The 19796-nt window shown below is 55.0% G+C and overlaps 1 protein-coding gene across 7 annotated transcripts in view; it reads left to right on the top strand.

The window, feature by feature from the left end:
* TRAPPC12 (trafficking protein particle complex subunit 12) overlaps positions 1–19367 on the top strand; it is a 54674-nt gene extending 35307 nt beyond the window's left edge. For 6 of the 7 annotated variants that reach the window (XM_057741315.1, XM_057741311.1, XM_057741310.1 and 3 more), the window contains 7 exons: positions 1138–1250; positions 7842–7914; positions 8522–8595; positions 11546–11644; positions 13508–13608; positions 17648–17735; positions 17871–19367. In XM_057741315.1, coding sequence (XP_057597298.1) covers positions 1138–1250; positions 7842–7914; positions 8522–8595; positions 11546–11644; positions 13508–13608; positions 17648–17735; positions 17871–18113 — 791 coding nt within the window. In that variant the 3' untranslated portion in view covers positions 18114–19367. Of the gene's footprint in view, positions 1–330; positions 584–1137; positions 1251–7841; positions 7915–8521; positions 8596–11545; positions 11645–13507; positions 13609–17647; positions 17736–17870 lie in introns of all 7 variants that reach the window. The other variant, XR_009054642.1, reaches the window with a different exon arrangement.
* The last annotated feature ends 429 nt before the right edge of the window (positions 19368–19796 follow it).

Below are 19796 nucleotides of genomic sequence, written 5' to 3'. Positions count from 1 at the left end.
AAAGACCGGGGAGCATCGTACACTTTCTCAGGATAAGCAATGAAGCCATCTCGGTGTGGCACGTGGTGGACGCTCACTGATGGTGGCGGGGGGTGGCACAGATGGGCAGACGGAGGCCCAGAGAGGCTGAGTGGCTTGCAGCTGTCACACAGCTTGCTTCTCACTGTCATAAAGTGCAGTCCAGAGCCAGGGATTGAGAAGTCCCTTTCTGAACCTGCGCAGTTGCCCTGTGCTGTCATTTTCACATCGTTTAAGTCCCTTATAATCAGTGCAGGCTGTTGGATTATTTGATGGCATTTGCATACTTCTGTACTTATTGCATTACTGTAGATACAGATACAAGTCATGTTAGAAGGGACATGCCATCAACCAGGAGATTCCCTCATCCCGCGAGAACACAGCCACATCACACACCATGTGGGAGTTCGTTTGAAGAGCAGCCCTTTCCAGAGTGCTGCCCTCACGGCCCCGCAACACGGATGGAGCTGACAGAGCCCAGGACCCATTCCGTCCGGGGCCGCCCTGGGCAGCGGAGGCTTCAAGGCCAGCTGCCCTGCCTTCCTTCCGCTGGGACAGCTCTGAGGTAGAGGTCTCGCCCCAGAGCCCACACACACATGCACACACATGGCAGAGTCAGGCTGACACTCCAGCCTCAGGACCTGGGCCCGAGACGCGCCCTCTCTCATCTCCCTCCCTGGTCCTGCCTAGCCCGCGCCCTCCGTGCCCACAGGTCCTCCTTCCAGGGTCTCCCTCTGAGGAACCCGACCTGCGCAACCTCCTACGGGAGGTCACCGTCGTGGAGAGGTACAGAGAATCCACGAGTGCTCTGTCCTGTCCCTGCGGCAGGTGGTGGTCTCTGCCGCTCTAGTCATTTGGGGGTAGTTTCTACACGCTTGAGGCACAGCTGTGGGAAGGCGGTGACAGCCAGCCTCCTCCTCTGGTCATTGCCGGCACACACAGCTTTACAGAGAAAACCGAGACACGCTGCAATTGGCGTCCCTGCAGCTCTACCAAGAAGCGAGGGGCTCTGCACGCCTTCCGCCAGAGCGCCGCGCGCTTCCTGCTGCAGGGCGGGGTTCCCGCTGTGCTCGGTCAGTTGTGGCAGACACACTCACCCTGCTGTGGCTCTCATTCCAGGCTCCATGGTCCCCTTCTCCATGCGGATCCTGCACGCGGAGCTGCAGCAGTACCTGGGGAGCCCCCAGGAGGCGCTGGACCGGCTGCACAGGGTGAAGGCCGTCTGCAGCAAGGTAACCACCGGCCCCTCCCCGCCTGGGGGGGGGCTCCCCCTGACCTTCCCGCCCTCGCAAGAAGTGCAGCCCGCCACCGGTGCCCTTCCCTCCATCTCTGCTTCCTCCTCCAGGAAGGCAGGCTGACCCGGTTCCTGGTGACCATGCTACTCTCTGTTCTTGCTGTAATTATTTTGGGCAGCAGTGGGTGGTTTTTGGCAAAGCTTGAGGCCTGAAAGCCTCCTTCCTGGTATTACTAGTAAAAAAAACACAGGTTTTCTCTTGCGTGGAAATCACGCACGTGAGCATGTGCCAGGCTTCCCAACCACGCCTGTGTCCTGCAAGCCTACAAGCACCTGCCCCGCCTCAAACAGAGGCACTGGAGCAGCAGTCAAAGAGGTCATGGTCTAAAGTGGTCCAGGATCAAAGCACATCATACTGCATCACAGCAACTGTCGTCGTAGCCCTGACTGCGAAGGCAGGCGAGGTTCAGGAGCGCTTCCTGAGTGATTCTCAGTCGTCAAGGCCTCGAGTTGTATCCACAGAGGTGAGGTCACTGCACTGCTTGATGCGAGGAAGAGAGGTGCGCTCAGGGTCTCCCGGCGCCGGGCAGCCGTGCGCCCCCGCCCCGCGCCGCCTCGTCTCGTCTGCAGGCAGGAAGTGCCTCCTGCCCGCCCGGCAGCCCTGCCGTGTGGCTTAGGTGCAGAGTCTGCTGTGGCAGGGCTTTCAGAGCTGCACCGCAAGCGCTAGGAGTGGCTGTGTGTGACGGGTTTTCACCAGGGTTACTCGTCGAATTCCTCCTTCAGTCCCCAGCTGCTCCGGGTGGACGTTCCTGGAGCTGCCAGGTGGTCCTCCGTGCTCCCGGCAGGGAAATGGGGGAGCTTCCGCCCTGTGCAGCGGGGACCTCCCAGCAGGTCACCTCACACCCGCGAGCTGTGCATCGGCTTCTGGTTTTTAGAACTTAAAAGATAAAAAGAAAAACTTTGCTCTCTTATAATTTGATCAGTTGGTGGGGGAAATTACGTGCGTTATCAATTTTTTTTAGATTCTAACACTTTTTTCCTTCAATCTTAAAACATGGTTAAGATATTTTCAGAAATAGGAAAACAAAACTTGCTGAGAAATACTAGGCCAGCGATGTTCTAAACTGCACACAGACAGTTTTTTATTGCTCTTCCCTCACCTCCCTGTCACGCGGTGGGGCGCGCGTGTGAGCTGTAAGGCTTTAAGCCTAAGGCTGCCCCCCGAGGCCTCCCCTGCGGGGTCCCCTGTGTCGCTCGGTGCCCGCCCACCACGCCTGCCGCCACCTGCAGACTTGGTGCTGGCCTTGACACCGTGGGCTGGGAGGCCGGGCACGGGGGTGGCGGTGACGCTGGCCGCGGGTGTGAGGTCCGTGCTCACACGTGACAGCTGCTGTGCACCGTGCTTTAGGTTCGTTACCTCCGTTAACCCTCGCAGCAGCTCTGCAAGGTGGTGTCATCCCCAGGTTACAAACAAGGAGACGGAGCCTCCGAGGGTTAAGTGTCGCTGAGGTCCGGCCACGCGGGGCCTGGACGAGAGCAGGTCCCCTGCCCACCCCCTGCACCCTCTGTGGGTCCGGCTGCAGCCCGTCCTCCCCCACGTGCAGCGTGTGCCCGTGCCGGGGAGTGCCTGCCACACTCGCTTCCACCGAGAACTGGTCTCCATTCAGGGAGCGGTGGGCTCCTCACTGCGGGCGGGGAGGCCAGCGAGGAAGGAGATGAGTCAGCGTGTAAAAGGGCACCTCCCAGGGTGACGTTCGCCCCCGGTCTCTCCTCGGGTTCCCTTCCCCAGCCTGCTCGAGGGGGTGGCCGAGGTGGGCCCCCCTCGACCGGCCCCGCAGCTGGACCCCAGCAGGCCGTCGTGTCTGGGAGGCTTGGCTCAGGGCCGGCCGCGAGACCAGGGCTGTTGTTTCCAGAAGGAAAGCAGCGGTGTGCTCCACACCCCCAGAGTGCTCTGTCCCGTTGGTTCCGTTGGGTGTGTAGCACCTCTCTTCCTCGCCTCAGGAGGTTCTTACAAGCTGGAGGTCAGCGGTGGGTGTCGCAGCAGCGCCTGGGAAGGGGTTTCACCCTCGTGGGGAGAAGGTCCCCTGAGGCACCTCTCGGCACCTGGGAAACACGCATGCTGCCGCGGGTGCACACCTGTGCATTCACACGTCAGATCCCCGCAGGTTCAGATCCCCGCAGGTTCAGCCCCAGCGTGGGTTTCCCGGGTGCAAAGAAACGACCTGGGGTGGCAGCGGGGGTGGGTGAGGGGCAGGCACCTGCCGCCCGGTGGCCCTCCGCCCCGTTGGCCGGCGTCCTCTCTGCAGAGGGACTTGGTGGGGTCGCGGTCTCCTGCTGCTGCCAGTCTGTGCTGCCCTAACCAGGGAAGCAGGGCACCGAGCCGGGGCATCGCAGGCGCCAGGCTGGCGTGCGGAGACGTGACACGCTTTCCAAACCCATGTCCGTCTCCACAGCCGTAACGTGAGAATGTTTCGGACGTAGTCTCCTTTGTCAAAGCCAGCCGACAGAATTACAGCTCACAGTGACCTCCTTGAAGGAAGCAATGTGCCCTGAAGGAAGAGCAGAGCACTCCAGCGTGGTGGTGGAGTGGGTCGTGGGATTAGGGTCATTTTTATACTCTTTCCAGCTCTTACACGATGCATGTGTTTGTTTTATGATTAGAATCTTTTTCTATTGAAAAAAGCTAAATGAGGACTATGGGGCAAGGGGATGATAAAATTCAGACCGTCGGTAACGTACAAGGTTCATGCCACACACACAGGCAACCAGAGCAGAGAGAGAAATCGCGCTAGCTCTGGGGCCCCCAGCGTCCGTAAAGCCATTGTTTGCTCGGAGCAGCCGAGCTTTCCCTTGCACAGAAGACTCCTCAGAGACCAGGTGGAGTCTGTGTGTTCAGCCTGGTGAGAGCGCTGTCTCAAACCTTCACGTGTGACCCAGTTTTAGCAGGACATCACTCCTGACCTTTACGACGTGGCCCAGGGTTCTCTGCTGTCCTTGAAGTAGAAGGTGACGAGAAAGAACCACGTGGTGACGCGGTGGCTGCTTGGCTCAGCTGTGGTGGATGGATGAAGAGTGAGACGTACCAGGACTGAGAACAGACGTGCCCCCTGGCTGAGGGCCGCCGCCGCCGCTGCTCAGCTTCCCTGCGGGCCGCTCGCCGCTGGGTCCCGTCGGCACATGCGTAACGATGCCAGATCAGCTTCAGGGTTGGGCGCCGCTGACAGGGGCGTGCGCCGAGGCTGAAGTCCAGGACCGCCCCGCCCCGCGATTCGGTTTCCGCAGCCTCCGCGCGCCCCTCCCGAGCCCGGCCGGGGGTGCCCGTGAGGAGCTGCCGCTTAGAGAGCCTCGCTGCCGGCCGAGCCCCCTCGGCAAGGAACGTCCGTTGGCTCTGTTCTCAGCTGGAGACTCTACTGAGGCAGTGATGAGAGCGGCGTTTCTAGGAAGGGTTCGTATCTACCAGAAAGGATTTTCAACAGATGGACAGGCTCGGTGATGCTCTTTCACTTGTAAATGAAGTTAAAAACGGAAGAGAGAACAGACATTGCCCGCCGTCCCCGCCAGCCGCCCAGCCGTGCTGGCCATCGGCGTGCTGACCACGTCCGCCACTGCCTGGCCTCCCCTGACGCCCACAGCCCCCGTGCCCTGCCGTCCTGCTGCTCCACAGAGAACACATTGACGGTGGCTTCAGCCGGTAAGCGGGGAGGGATTGACAGGTGGAGGGGGTGATGGAAAGATGGAGGATGGCTCCTGCTCCCGGCCGAGGCCACGTCTCTGCCTTTGGCCGTTGACGCTCATGCACCGGGGCCCTGGCGTGCTCAGAGGGCCAGCGAGACGAGGTGGTGGAGCGTCCTGATGTCAGGGTTTGCAGAATTTGTATCCTGACTTGGCTCATGGTAGAAATTCACACCTTTGGAAGCGCCAGGTGGCATCGTTGCAAATTCCAGAACAAGGACTTGGGACTGTCGACCACACCCTGCGCGGCCCCAGCCCCACGTGAAATCTGATGCGCCGGAGGTGACCCCCAAGGCCACCCGAGGTAGCAAGCAGTCCCGCCCGACACCTACAGGGTAGCCCAGCAACAGGCAGCCCTCGGTGGAACAGAGGGCTCTGGAATCTCCGTCCTGGCCGCGTTTTCCTTGGCACGGGAGAGTCTCACTCTCTGACCTGAGTGGAAAAGAGGGAACGTTGGTTCAGGTGGGACAGGCCATGGCTGGAGGGGCTTTGGAATCGGGGAGATGGGTGTTTCCAGGTGCAGCCCTGGAAACAGGGCTGACGGCCTGTGGAAGCCTGGAGCACCTCACCTGGGGGAGGAGGCGTGTCCCAGCGGCCTCTGGGCTGCCGTGCAGGCAGGATGTGCACCAGCGGGAACCCAAAAATATGTGTAAGAGCTCTTCCAAAGGTATCCTTATCCAGCCTGTACAACACCAGCCCTGCCTCCTACCAGCATAACTGCAGAGAATTCGGAGCGTGGATGTGGTCTCTTTAAACATGAGTAGGTCACACATTGCCTTTCCAAGTACTGTTTGGGATCAAGTGGCCTTGGGTGTACACGGCGTCAGGCAGCTGGGACATGTGTGCAAGGCCTGTAGTTTCCTCCTTGGACGGAGCCGCCAAGCACCGGCCTTCTGAGCCCGCCCTGCTGTCCAGGGCGCTGACGGCGTCTGCCCTGCTGGGGCGACAGACCACACCGCCTCTCCCAGAACCGGTCCGGGAGGAGCCCGGGACCCGCGGGTGGGGTGGAGGGGTTGACGCAGCCTCTCAGCCCTGGTCACGCCTGCCGCGGACGGGACAGCAGGTCCAGAACCGTCCCCCAGGCCCACGTGTCCTCCTGGCTCCTCCCAGGCACCGCCAAGCAGCATCTTCGCGGGTTGAAAGCCACGTTATTTCAGTGTCGTAGCTGCTTTCAGAGCTGCGTCCGCTCACCTGGGCCCAGGTGTTGCTGACGGTCACCCCGGGCTCGCGTTTCCGGAGCACCTTCCAGGATGGGAGCCGCGGGGGCGGCCCGCCTCGCTCGTTCTGCGAAGCAGACCCAGGACCACTCACAGGCATGCGACCGGCACCTGGACAGGAAGGATGGAGGCAGACGCAGCCACGTCACCTGTGCCGTCTGAGCAGCTCAGGCTTGGGGTGGGAGCACTTCTACACCTTCCTTTACAGAGACAACCTCCCGTAGATTGACGCGCTGTCACTCTGACTTTGTGACGTCTGCGTCTTGACTAAATAAGGGGGGGATCTCTCTCTCGGTCTGTCTCTCCCTCTCTCCCTCCCTCTCTCTCCTCCAGACACTCTCTTCTCCTGCTGCCCCTCCTCTTCCGTCCCCCTGTGGCTCAGCTCAGGCCGGAGGTGACTGTGGCCCCGGAGGTGGGCTGCTCAGGTGCGCGGAGACGCCCTGCAGGAGGCCCAGGGCCACGCCGACCCCGCCCTCCTGAGTCCACAGTCGCCTCTGTGCTGCTGATTGTCTCGGGCCCTCTTGTTGGGGTTGGTCCTTCTGTCAGAGCTGCGCCTCCCCCGTGGCCCCTCTGTGGACCAGTGAGTCAAGGCCGGGCCGCGGGCGCTCTGCACTGGGCATGGCCCCCGGGCTGGAAGAGCCCGGCCTCCGCCTCTCTTCTTCGGAACCTCTCGGCCCCTCTCTGTGCCTGTCCTTCTGCCCTGGCACCATCAGGACCTTCTCTCCTGGTCGGTTTCTGCGTTTCTGATGATCAGAAGACAGATGAGCTGAACTAGCTCGTCTCCATGGTTACAATTGTGAACCCTGAGCGGTCCCTGTAGGACAGGCCTTCGTGTTCACAGCACACTGTCGTCCACCTCACGCGAAGCACTGCAGCCGAGGAGGCCCGGGTGGCCCGTCACCATGCGGATGGGAGAGGCTGCTGAGCGCCCAGAGCAGCTGCCGCGTGGGCCGTGAGCTCCGCCTCTTGAGGGTGGGCTGTGGGGCGGTGCTGCTGGCAGGGCGGCCCGCCACGCGAGGGGGTGTCCCCAGTGCACGTGGCCCGGTGCCGGGCGTCCCAGCACCACGGGATCCCCCGTCAGTGAACACGTCTGTCTTCTCCCCCGCGCAGTGTTTACTGTTGGCATGTTTTCTCCTCATCCCGCCCCCTGAAGACTACAGCCTCTGCCCCGGTCACCGTGGCAGCCAGCTCTCCTCTTTCAGGGAAACCAGATCAGGAAGCAATTCAAGGTTATTAACCAAACAGTAAAAACTGTGTAAAGTGACAGGTGTTCAGAATTTATTCGATGCTGAAGAGGGCCACACTCCTCGGGTGCCTGGAGGAGCGAGCCTTGTCTTCCCAGACGCTGACGTCACCCTCTCGGGCAACACGCCTGACGCCTCCCTGACGGAGAGAACACCCGCCCCACGCCAGGGTCTCTGGTGCTCTACGGGCGTCCTGAACCCAAACCCAGCAGCCAGAGAGCAGCCCTGCTTGCCGTCAGCGCCGTGCCCTGTGAGCCGCGCGGCGTAAAGCGTGTGTCTGCAGAACACTCCGTGGGAGGCTGGTTTCCGCGCAGAGAAGCCTGCTTCCCCCGGACCACGTGGTGACGGAGTCTGGAAGCAGGCTCACCTCTGCTGTTGCTCTTGCGATTCCCACAGATCCTGACAAACCTGGAGCAGGGCCTCGCCGAGGACGGGAGCAGGAGCGGCCTCGCGCAGGAGAACAGACAAGGTGGGTGCCGGGCCCGCCTGCCTGAACCCATCACCCAGGTCCTCGGAGGACTCGGCCCGGGGTCCCCCTTCTCACTCTTTTCCTTCTTGTGCAGTAACGCGCCCCTGCCCTCACGCATGCGTCTCCTGGGTCCTTCCCGGGGCCAGGCCCAGCAGCGTTAGGCAGGAAGCCCCTCGGGGAGCCCCCGCCTGCAGCAGGTGGCCCCGAAGATGCAGGGAAGCGTCCACAGCAAGGTGGGCGCCTGGCCTGCCTGCGCCTGCGGGGAGCCGGGGCCACAGCCCGTGGGCGGCAAGAGAGCCCAGGGCCTGGGAGGGGCTGGCGAGGAAAGGAAGACGGCGTCTGCCTGTAGTTTGCGGGCAGGGGCCTCACTGCATTTTGAGAAGCTCATCCTGGCTGAGATTTCTTGAGAACATTAGAGAGAAGAACTTCTAGTCATGCTTCAAAACCCAACTCACGTGGCAGCTCCCTGAGAGGCCGGCCCTCTGCACGTGGCCTGTGGCCTTACATGGTCGCCAGGGGCTGGGTAGCCTCCCGCTCTGCGCCCGGCTCTCAGGGAGCGCGGGCCAGCACGCGTGGTCCCCGCACTCAGCGCGCGCCTCTCTTGCAGCCTCCGTGCAGCTGTGGCGGTCCCGCCTGGGCCGAGTGACGTGCTCCATGGCCAACTGTCTGCTGCTCATGAAGGTACCACGTTCTTGGGAGGGCAGGGGTGCCCTGGGACCTCGGGGGGGGGGGGGGGGGGACGTGAGGGGTTACTGAGCAGAGAGCAGACGCGCTCGGGATAGACACACTTTAATTTCTCCTGAAAGAAACGTCCGTGGACGCTGGAGGTCACACGGTCAAGTTTAACTGTTCGGACACGGGTCCAGATGATGGAACTGAAGTGCCCATCACACTCTCAGTTCTCTCTGCTGCTTTTCTCTGGATTCCGTCCCAGAGACCTGGCCTCTGCTCCCCGTGTTAGAAGAGGTGGTTCCCGTGTGCTGACCTGGCGTGCGCTCGGGGGTCGCGGCGTCTGGGGATGAGGCTTCCCCCCGAGACCTGCACCTAGGGTTGTCCTCCACCCCACCCCCGGCTGCCAGCCTCCAAGGAGGCGGCTGAGGACGAGGCCGCTGGACTGAGGGCGTGGCTCCTTGTTCTCCCATCCAGGGGCCCTCCCTGCCCACAAGGGTGGGAGCCGCCCGGCCGGGCCCAGCCTCAGGGGCTGCCTGCCTCAGTGAGCCGCAGACACCCAGAGAGGCTCCGGTAGCACCTTCTGGGCCCCTGGGACACCAGGTGCTGACCCGCCCCCGAGCCAGCCAGGGTCACTGCTGAGCTCGGTTTCAGCAGAGCAGGGCAGCAGGTGGCCCAGGGGAGCGGGGGGCTCCGGGAGCGGGTGTCCAGCCCTGAGCGGCAGCCCCGCGAGAGGCCCGCGTCCCGGGGCAGCCGTGGGTCCCGTCGGGAAGGCCGCGCGGGCTGTGGTCGGCTCTGTCCCCGTGACCCTGGGGGCAGACGCCACACACGCCCCTGCCACCCCCGGGCCCCGGTGCCTCCCCTGAAGTGGGGCCTTTGCTGCCCGCCCCCCGACAGTGTGGGGTTAAGGCGCCGTGGTCCCCTCGGGCTCCTCACTCCCTCCCACCCCTGACCCCGACACGCTGACCGTCCCTCGTGCTGGTGGGGAGCTCGCAGGCTCACATGGAGAAACAGGACCCCTCGTAAATTCATCGGTCACGGGCTAGAGCGCCTCAGGAGGGTCTCCTGTCCCGCTGGTGGCTTCTGTGTTTAAGGCACACCAACAGAAAACTGGGATACGAGCGCGCGTCTTTGTTTAGCGCAGGGGTCATGACACCAGCAGGCCAGACGCAGTGAGTCTTCTGCCTGCGTCGTGGGGACTCAGTACACGACAGGTTACTGCTCCTCAGAAATACTCTTATGACAAGTGCAATTTAATGTGAAATTCAGATTATGTTTTCACTTCCATGCGTTAAAAAAAGGAGTGAAGCATTTGGCGATCCAGGCCTCGGGCACACACGCATCCTGTCACCACCCAGGCAGCGAGCCCGGCAGCACGGGTCCCACGCGGGCATCGCGTGAATTCTGGTGTGGTTTAATCCGCTGGCTAGTTATTGCTCAGTTATTTTGAATAACATTTCGATGACGGTGAAATAAATATTAATTTACCAGCCACTTCCCCTTAAAGGCGCTGCATTTCCTCATCTCCAGTAAATAAACAATTTCATTAAATAAACTGAGTCCCGGCCGGGGCGAGGGAGATGCAGGCCAGGCCGTGGGTGCGTGCCCTGCTGCCCAGTGACACGTGGGCGCTGACTGGCACGCTCGGCGCGGTGGCCTTTGCTTCACCCTAAACCAGCGTAAGGGGTGGGTGTCAAGCGTAGGGGCGGTTCTCAGATGCTCCGAGGTGCCCCATCCCCCACCGGAAGTCTAGCGCTCAGCGGAGCCAGACCCCACCCGGGCCTCAGGCACACGAGAGGGCTCTCGGCACACCCGCGCACACATGTGCACACGCACACCCACTGGGCAGGGCACGGGCAGCGGTGCCGGGAGCCGAGGGGGCGAGGCAGGGGCTTGCCGGCTCCCCGCGAGCACCCGCGAGCCAGTGCATTTTGATGAGCTTCGCTCGAAGCTGCCAGCCTGCAGAGTCCCTGCATTTTTTTCCTGCTAAACTGGAATGTCCCTTGTCATCTGTCTTGTAACATCCCAGTTAGCAAGCTGGTAACTCCAGTCCCAGTTTGTGTGAGATTGAAAATGTGGATGGATAAAGAGAGAAAATTACCTTCTGGGGTTTTATGACAACTCGGGAGAAAAAACTGCCACCGCGGGCCTGTTGGCTGCTGGCCACGTGCATCCAGAGCCACGGGAAGCCGTGAGCGCGGGCCCAGGACGGCGTCCCCCCAGCAGGTGGGACGCTGACCCTGCCGTCTAGGCTCGGGGCCGGTAGGGGCTGTGTGCCTGTGACTCTGGCAGAGCCGCTTCTCACACCTGTTGCACAGGTTCTGTCTACTTGTGGACCGAGGCAGAGGGCGGGCCTTGGCCGGTCACCCGATGGGGGTGCAGGAGACCCAGGGGCGGGAGAGGTGCAGGCCCCCAGGCAGGAGTGCAGACTGGAGCGCAGTGGCTGGCAGGGCCGTCCTGTGGCTCCTGACTCGGGTCCCTGGTGCAGGGGTGCCCCCGCCGCCAGAGCCAGCCAGCTCTCCCAGCCCAGCTGCTTTACAGGGCTTGCGTTTGTTTACATTTAAGAACGCTCCCTCAAGTTCTAGCAAACAAAATGTTTATGAGACACAGTTAATAAATTTGGCTCATGTATCTGGCAGATGGAGACTGGACAGAATTTCCCGGTTCACTTACTGACTTTGTCAGGAAAGACGCAGTCCAGGTGAAACACTGGCGGCTGCTCAGAAGGTGGAGGAGGAGAGACCGTCAGGCCCAAGGGCACAACCAGAGCCCCTCGGGGCGAGCCAGGCTTTCCGGGCTGTAGTGACGCACAGAACTCAGCCCTGGTCTGCCGGGCGTCTGCCCCCTCACGGCGGTGCCGCGTCCCAGCTGCTCACGTGTCCACGTTCCCGCTTCCCCTGCGAGCCGCAGGCCCCTGCACGCACCCTCCTAACTCTGGGATGTCGTCTCCCCTGCCCCGCAGGACTACGTGCTGGCCGTGGGCGCGTACCGCTCGGCCATCCAGTACCACCCGGAGCAGGAGCCCCAGCTCCTGAGCTGCATCGGCCGGATCTTCCTCCAGGTGTGAGCCGTGGGGGGGCCCGCGCGGGGGCCCGTGGGGGGGCCTGCGTGCTGTAGACATAAGAAGGAACACAGGAAATAGATCAAAGCAGACTTCTGTGACGATGAGAAGGTTTGGTCTTTTTTGGTCCTGGTCTGACTGTGCTGAGTATCGAGTCCTCTGGGCTCTGAGGTGATTAGGAAGTCAGTCGCTAGAGGTGAATTTCCGTAGATTTTCATCTGGGAAGCATCTGAGATGGATTCCTTGTCCTGTCGTAGTTAGAAGTGTGTTGACAAAACCATCAAGAATTTTACAAGGGTGAGTCACAAATTATCTGCACTCTTGCTGTAGAATTTATTTTAATTCACTTTTAGAAAAGACAAATACATCACTTTTCGACATAATCTCCTTGCTTTTCAATACACTTTGTCCATCTGTCAACAAGCTTCCGTATTCCCTCATTAAAAAATGTTTTAGGCTGAGCTGTGAGCCATGAATGCACCACTGTCTTCACGTCTTCATCAGAAGTGAATCTTTGTCCTTGTAGGGCTGCTTTCAGGGCACCAAGCAGGTGAAGGTCCAGTGGAGCAAGATCAGGACTATAGGGAGGATGCTTTAACACCTCAAAACGAAGTTTTTGCAGAGTGTGGACTGTGTGGGCAGAAGTGTGCAGACGTGCATTGTCATGCAAGATCACAACGCCCTTGGATAGCAGTCCTCTGCGTTTAATCCAAGGTTTAGTCTCCAGCTCTTCAATAAGCATCTCGCTGTAATGAGCACTGTTGATGGTTGAACCTTTTTCCTGATAATGTTCCAGTACTGGGCCTTGAGGATCCCAGAGAACTAAGCATCAGTTTTCCAGCTGAGGGTTGACTTTGGAACTTTCTCTTGGTCAGCGACGGAGGCTGTTTCCCTTCCACACTCTGCCCTTTACTCTCAGGCTCGTAGGGATGCATCCACGTCTCGTCACCGGTAATGATTCTCTTTAAGAAACGTTCACCTTCCTTAGAGTATTGGCCCACATTTTGTTTGCAGATATCCAAACACCTTTGTTCATGATCTTCCGTGAGTTGTTTCGGTACCCATCTCACACAAACTTTTCAAAACCTAAGTCTGTCGTAGATGACTTTGTTCTTCCCGTACCCTTGTTGTAAGGTTTTTGTTTTCACAGGGTTTTTATTTTTCCTGTATTTCTCATTCTGCACTTAGATCACTGATTTTCTTCCTGCTTTGAGGGCAGGAGACCTGATTCCCCTGTAGTTCCCTGTGCCCCAGGCTGTGGTTCACAGGGATGGCAGTGCAGGGGAGGGGGCTTAGCCATCAGGACCCCCGGTGGCTCTGGCTTCATCTTGCGAAGGGAGCTGAGGAGGTTTCCTTATTTGTTTGATAAGAGCGGGGTCGTGTGTACAATAGAATTCTGTATTTAGGGTCCAAATATGACTGAAGTTTGTACATTTGATGGTCTCTATCATTTCACTGGTCACAAATAACACCCCAGAAATTGATCTGGGGACTGAAATATTATACCAAAGTGTAAATGTTGTGTTTATTTAATCATTCATTTTATTTTTATCTTATATAATGCTATTCCAGGATTCCTTTCAAAGGGCACAGATGAAAAGCTGTAAGACTTGTTAACATGACCAGGGTATTAACCGTGCACTTTCTGACATACAGATAGATGCTTACATGCTGCTCTAGCCTAAATGGCTCTTTTTTTTTTTTTTAACAAAAAGTAATAATTAGTAAACGGTTACCAAAGTTTTACCCTGCCTGATACGTAATTATGTCCTCAGTATCCTAACATGACATCAGGGAACTATATATGTGGACATGGATTTAACATTTGTCACCTGAACTGACTACATAATTTTGTCAAAGCAGATTGGAGATATAAAGACAGCCGAAAAGTACTTTCAAGAGGTAGAGAAAGTAACACAGAAATTGGATGGACTACAGGGTAAAATAATGGTTTTAATGAACAGGTATGTATTTTTTTCCTTATTTTTCCTTCCAGTTTTTTTTTGTCTTTTTGTTTTGTTTTGTTTTAATTATTTATTTTATTGGCTGTGTTGGGTCTTTTTTGCTGTGCGCTGGCTTTCTTTTTAGTCGCGGTGAGTGGGGGCTACTCTTCGTTGTGGTGCGTGGGCTCCTCATTGCCATGGCTTCTCTTGTTGCGGAGTATGGGCTCTAGGCACGTGGGCTTCGGTCGTTGCAGCACATAGGCTCAATAGTTGTGACTTACAGGCTCTAAAGCGCAGGCTCAGTAGTTGTGGCTCACGGGCTTAGCTGCTCCACAGCATGTGGGATCTTCCTGGAGCAGGGATCGAACCTGTGTCCCCTGCATTGGCAGGCGGATTCTCAACCACTGCGCCACCTAGGAAGCCCTTCCTGCCAGTTTTATTGAGATATAGTTGACAGCACGGAACATGTTTAAGGTGTGCCACATGATGATGTGATTTACATACGTCATAAAGTGATGCACACAAAATGAAGACCATCCTTCATCTCACACAGGCACAAAATGAAAGATGCAGAATCTGCTGTCTTTTTTTTAATGATGGCTCCCCACCCCCACTTTTTTTTTCCATCTTTATTAGAGTATAATTGCTTTACAATATTGTGTTAGTTTCTGCTGTACAACAAAGTGAATCAGCTGTATTTATACATGTATCCACATATCACCTCCCTCCCACCCCTCTAAGTCATCACCAAGCATCGAGCATCTCTCCCTGTGCTCTGCAGCAGCTTCCCACTGGCTATCTATTTTACATTTGGTAGTGTGTATCTGTCAGCGCTACTCTCTCACTTTATCCCAGCTTCTCCTTCCCGCACTGTGTCCTCAAGTCTGTTCTCTACATCTGTGTCTCTGTTCCTGCCCTGCCACTAGTTTTCATCGGTACCATTTTTCTAGATTCCATATATATGTCTGAGCCTAGTTGTTCAAGGGGCTGGACATTGGTTTTCTGATTTCCTACACCATGTTGTTAAGAGTTTCCTGCGAAGGGCCCACTTCTTGGTTTCTTATGCAGGGGTAGGGTTGGTTGCAAGTTCATACCTCTGGACCATCTTCATCCCGCCCCCTCCCCCCAGCCCCCCACGGTAACCATGCATCTCATCTTCTCCTGAAATATAATTTTAAGTATAATTGACTTGCAACACTGCGTTAGCTCCTGTTACACAGCAGTGACTTGATATTTCTGCAGCTTTGGAGCTGATCACCAGGATCAGGCTAGTCGTGAGCTGTCCCCACACGAAGATACCACAAGAGTATCGACTGTGTTCCCCACACTGTACACTTTGGTTCCACATATAAGTGAAGTCATACAGCGTTTATGCCCTCCAGGTCCATCCATGTTGTTGCGGATGGTAAGATTCCATTCTTCCTTATGGCCAAGTAATATTCCACACACACAATCTTTATCCATCCGTTGATGGACACTTAGGTTACTTCCCTATCTTGGCTATTGTAAATAGTGCTGCTATGAATATAGGGTGCATGTATCTTTTCTAATTAGTGTTTTTGTTTTCTTTGGATAAATACCCAGGAGTGGGATTGATGGATCATATGGTAGCTCTACTTTTAGTTTTTTAAGGACCCTCCATACTGTTTTCCACAGCGGCTGCAGCAGTTTACATTCTCACCAGCAGTGCAGGAGGCTCCCTTCTTTCCACACCCTCGCCACTTGTTATTTGTGTTTGTTTTGCTGATGGCCATTCTGACTGATTTGACGTGGTATCTCATTGTGGTTTTGATTTGCGTTTCCCTGATAATTAGTGATGTTGAGCATCTTTTCATGCATCTCGCCATCTGTATGTCTTCCTTGGGAAAATGTCCATTCAGGTTTTCTGCCCATCTTAAATCAGGTTTTTGTTTTGATGTTAAGTTGTATGAGTTCTTTGTATATTTTGGACATTAACCCCTTATCAGATATTTCATTTGCAAATATCTTCTATTCAGTAGGCTGCCTTTTCATTTTGTTGACAATTTCCTTTGCTGTGCAAAAGCTTCTTGGTTTGATGTAGTCGTGGTTGTTTATTTTTGCTTTTGTTTCCCTTGCCTGAAGAGACAGATCCAAAAAAAATATTACTAAGACTGACGTCAAAGAATACTGCCTATGTTTTCCTCTAGGAGCTGTATGGTTTTAGGTCTTATGTTTAAATTTTAAGTTCATTTTGAATTTATTTTTTTGCATGGTGTGAGATTGCAATCTAGTTTGATTCCCTTGAATGTAGCTGTCCTGTTTTCTGAACATCATTTATTGAAGAGTTTGTCTTTTCCTCATTGTATATTCTTGCCTCCTTTGTCATAGATTAATTGACATATATGTGTGGGTTTATTCAGGTCTTCTGCCTATTTTTTAATTTTTTTTTGACGTTGAGTTGTATGAGCTGTTTGTATATGTTGGATGTTAACCCTTTATTAGTCACATCGCTTGCAAATATTTTCTCACATTCAGTAGGTTCTTTTTTCGTTTTGTCAAGGTTACTTTTGCTGTGCAAAGCTTTTAAGTTTAATTAGATTCCATTTGTTTTTGTGTTTATTTCCATTGCTTTAGAAACAGATCCAAAAAAATTGCTATGATGTATATCAAAGAGTGTACTATATTTTCCTCTAGGAGTTTTATGATTTCTGGTCTTATATTTAGGTCTTTAATCCATTTTGAATTAATTTTTGTGTATGGTTTGAGGTAGTGTTCTAATTTCATTCTTTTACATGAGGCTGTCCAGTTTTTCCAACACCACTTGAAGAGACTGTCTTTTCTCCATTGTATATTCTTGACTCCTTTGTTGTAGATTAATTAACCATAAGTACGTGGGTTTATTTCTAGGCTTTCTATCCTGTTCCATTGATCTGTATATCTGTTTTTGTGTCAGTACCATACTGTTTTGATTACTGTAGCTTTGTAATATAGTCTGAAGTCAGGAAGCCTGATTCCTCCACCTCCATTTTTCCTTCTCAAGATAGTTTTGGCTATTCAGGCTCTGTTGTGTTTCCATACAAATTAAAAATTTTTTGTTCCAGTCTGTGAAAAATGACATTGGTATTTTTATAGGGATTGCATTGAACCTGTAGATTGCCTTAGGTGGTATAGTCATTTCAACAATATTACTTCTTTCAATCCATGAACATGGTATATCTTTCCAGCTGTTTGTGTCATCTTCAGTTTCTTTGGTCTGTGTCTTATAGTTTTCTGAGTGCAGGTCTTTTGCCTCCTTAGGTAGGTTTAGTCCTAGGTATTTTATTCTTTTTGATATGATGGTAAAAGGGACTGTTTTCTTAATTTCTCTTTTGATAGTCCATTGTTAGTGTACAGAAAGGCAACAGATTTCTATATATTAATTTTCTTTTGGAAATTGGATGGACTACAGGGTGAAACAATGTTTTTAATGAACAGGTATGTATTTTTAAGGGAAATCTGAGAAAACATTCAATTAAGTGTAAACCCTGTGCAGGGAGTGTGCTCTCCCCTCTGCATCCTGTCCTGGGTCTCCTGAGACTCAGCACAGCAGGGGCCCAAGAAGTGTGTTTTCTAGAGTTGCAGTTGGGTTCTTTTAGTCGTGAAAGCTAATTTTAAGATACTTTTCCCCTAATTTTTTGAAGTACTGCTTTATATTGCCCCCATTTTCAACATAAATTTGTATGAATTTTACTATCTTTAGTGCACCAACCATTTTAATTGCTATGTTTTGGTGTCTGTGATTGCTTTTGAGTAAAACAGACCATAATGAAGTGAGGCTCTGTGTGGGTTTCCATTCATTAACGTGAAGCTTCCACCCAGAGTGAAACTCACACAAGATCAGAAAGTGAAGGTGAAGCAGGGACTGGGTTTTACAGCAGGAAGTGATTTCAGGTGAGGTTATGATGTGCTAGATTAACAGACATCAGACCCACTGCAGTTTGCTCCCACAGTCCCCTGCCGCCTCCAGAAAACACCACCTCCCCCCACCCCTGCGGTGGTTCCAGGAGAGCCCCGCATCCTGACTTCCCTGGATAATCCATTATGTTTCGCTTATTCCCAGAGCTTTCCTTCACCTCGGTCAGAATAACTTTGCTGAAGCCCATAGGTTCTTCACAGAGGTCCTAAGGATCGACCCAGCAAACGCAGTGGTAAGACACCCCAGCAGAGTAGCCCACACCCGTGCCACCCTGCCCCCACGTCCACGGGCGTCAGACACTCTCACGGGAGTTGGGGAGGATCTCGGCCCCTGCACAGCCCCATCCAGTCCCGTGTGTCCCCCCAAGGCCAACAACAATGCGGCCGTGTGCCTGCTCTACCTGGGCCGGCTGAAGGACTCGCTGCAGCAGCTGGAGGCCATGGTCCAGCAGGACCCCCGGCACTACCTGCACGAGAGCGTGCTCTTCAACCTGACCACCATGTACGAGCTGGAGTCGTCGCGGAGTCTGCAGAAGAAGCAGGCCCTGCTCGAGGCCGTGGCCAGCAAGGAGGGGGACTGCTTCAACACGCAGTGCCTCAAGCTGGCCTAGGCCCGCCTGACGGCCCAGTCTGCTGTCTGTGAGCCGGCCTCCTCCCTCCGGCCAGGCCAGTCCAGCTGTTTGCACACACGGGGGGTGAATACAGCACGGGGGGGGGGCGTCCAGGACACCTCAGCCCCTCCCATGCATTCCCGGAAGCTGACCTGCTTCCTGTGTTACACTGAGCCACGTAACAGAATCCGTTCCCCCCCCCCCCCCCCGGAGGTTCTAGAGGATTCGTAGGCGAGGGGAAGAGAGGCCACTCACCCCCCCCCATGTCCCAGAGCTGCTCACCTGATCCTTTTCCAGCCCGTGCGGATCACCTCAGATGAGCCGGGTGAAGGGTGAACGAATCCATCCTTCTGTGTTTTTACATCACGGGGAGCAGGGGCGGGGCTGCGGGGGCGGGGCAGTCCAGAGAACACGGGGCCTCCTAGTGCACAGAACAGAGGGTGAGCGCTTACCGTGGGGACACGCCAGGGAGGCCACGTGTTCCCTTAGAGGCGAGGGTCAGGGCAGCTGCAGTCCTGTCTACGTGCTCACTCCTGCTCCTCAGGTGTCTCAAGTACCTGGACATTTTTTCAGTTCACTAAAGACCTCTGGCAGAGGCCCTTTAAAGACCTAGCTCTTGGGCTTCCTAGGTGGTGCAGTGGTTAAGAATCTGCCTGCCAATGCAGAGGTCACGGGTTCGATCCCAGCTCCAGGAAGATCCCACATGCTGCAGAGCAACTAAGCCCGTGTGCCAAAAAAAAAAAAAAAAAAGACCTAGCTCTTCTAATACATTTTAAAATGGAATTCACTTAAAAGATTCTGACATAAACATTTATTGCATAAAGCAAAGTGAAGCTATATTTCTGGTCATCGTTGTAATATAAAAACACAAATGCAGCATGTACTGGGCAGATAGTATCAACACAGTTGTTGAAATACAGGTTAATTACACATTGAAGTAGGAGAAAAAGATGAGACCACCGAAAGGACTGTGGGATACCAAGGTTATAAAATCGTTTCTTTTCAAAAAAAAAAAAAAAATGAGAATGTCTTATGTTTCAAAAGCCCCAAAATATGCCATTTTCATTTCTTCACCTTAACGGTCTTCCTTCACATCTGGGGGGGGTTGATGATAAGCAAGGCTCCACCTCCACCTTTTTTTGTTTTTTTTGATTGATCGATTGGCTGCACTGGGTCTTCATTGCTGCGCGCGGGCTCTCTCTAGTTGGGTGAGCAGAGACGACCCTTCATTGCAGTGCTCGGGCTTCTCTTTGCGGTGGCCTCTCTTGTTGAAGAGCATGGGCTTCAGTAGTTTCCATCTCCACCTTGAACGTGTGGGGCGGGAGGCGTCTGTGCAGATCCCCGTGGAAGGTCTCGGAATCTCCTTCCCGGGCCAGCTGTGCACAGAGCAGGTCACGCTGCACAGGCTCCTGGGAGACGGGAGCCAAACCAGTCAGGAACTGGACTCCACGTTCCCCAGTAACGCGCACCCCAGACACACCCTCCCCCACCCCCCATCCCCTCCAGGGGCGTCAGGCAGGGGAGACACGGAACCACTGCCGTCGGGGCTCCGTCCGGCTGGGGTACATTTACACATCCTCCAAGGCAGAGCGGGAAACACCGCCCTGAGTGTCTGTAATTTGTCTAGTTTACACTCCGTTTTCCTTTATCGTAAATCTTTTAAAAATTTAAATGCGCAAGTAG

The sequence above is a fragment of the Hippopotamus amphibius genome, chromosome 7 (genome assembly GCF_030028045.1).
Source record: "Hippopotamus amphibius kiboko isolate mHipAmp2 chromosome 7, mHipAmp2.hap2, whole genome shotgun sequence".
Classification (NCBI taxonomy): Eukaryota; Metazoa; Chordata; class Mammalia; order Artiodactyla; family Hippopotamidae; genus Hippopotamus; species Hippopotamus amphibius.
The sequence above is the reverse complement of the archived record's forward strand: the minus strand, read 5'-3'. Positions and strand labels throughout refer to the sequence as shown.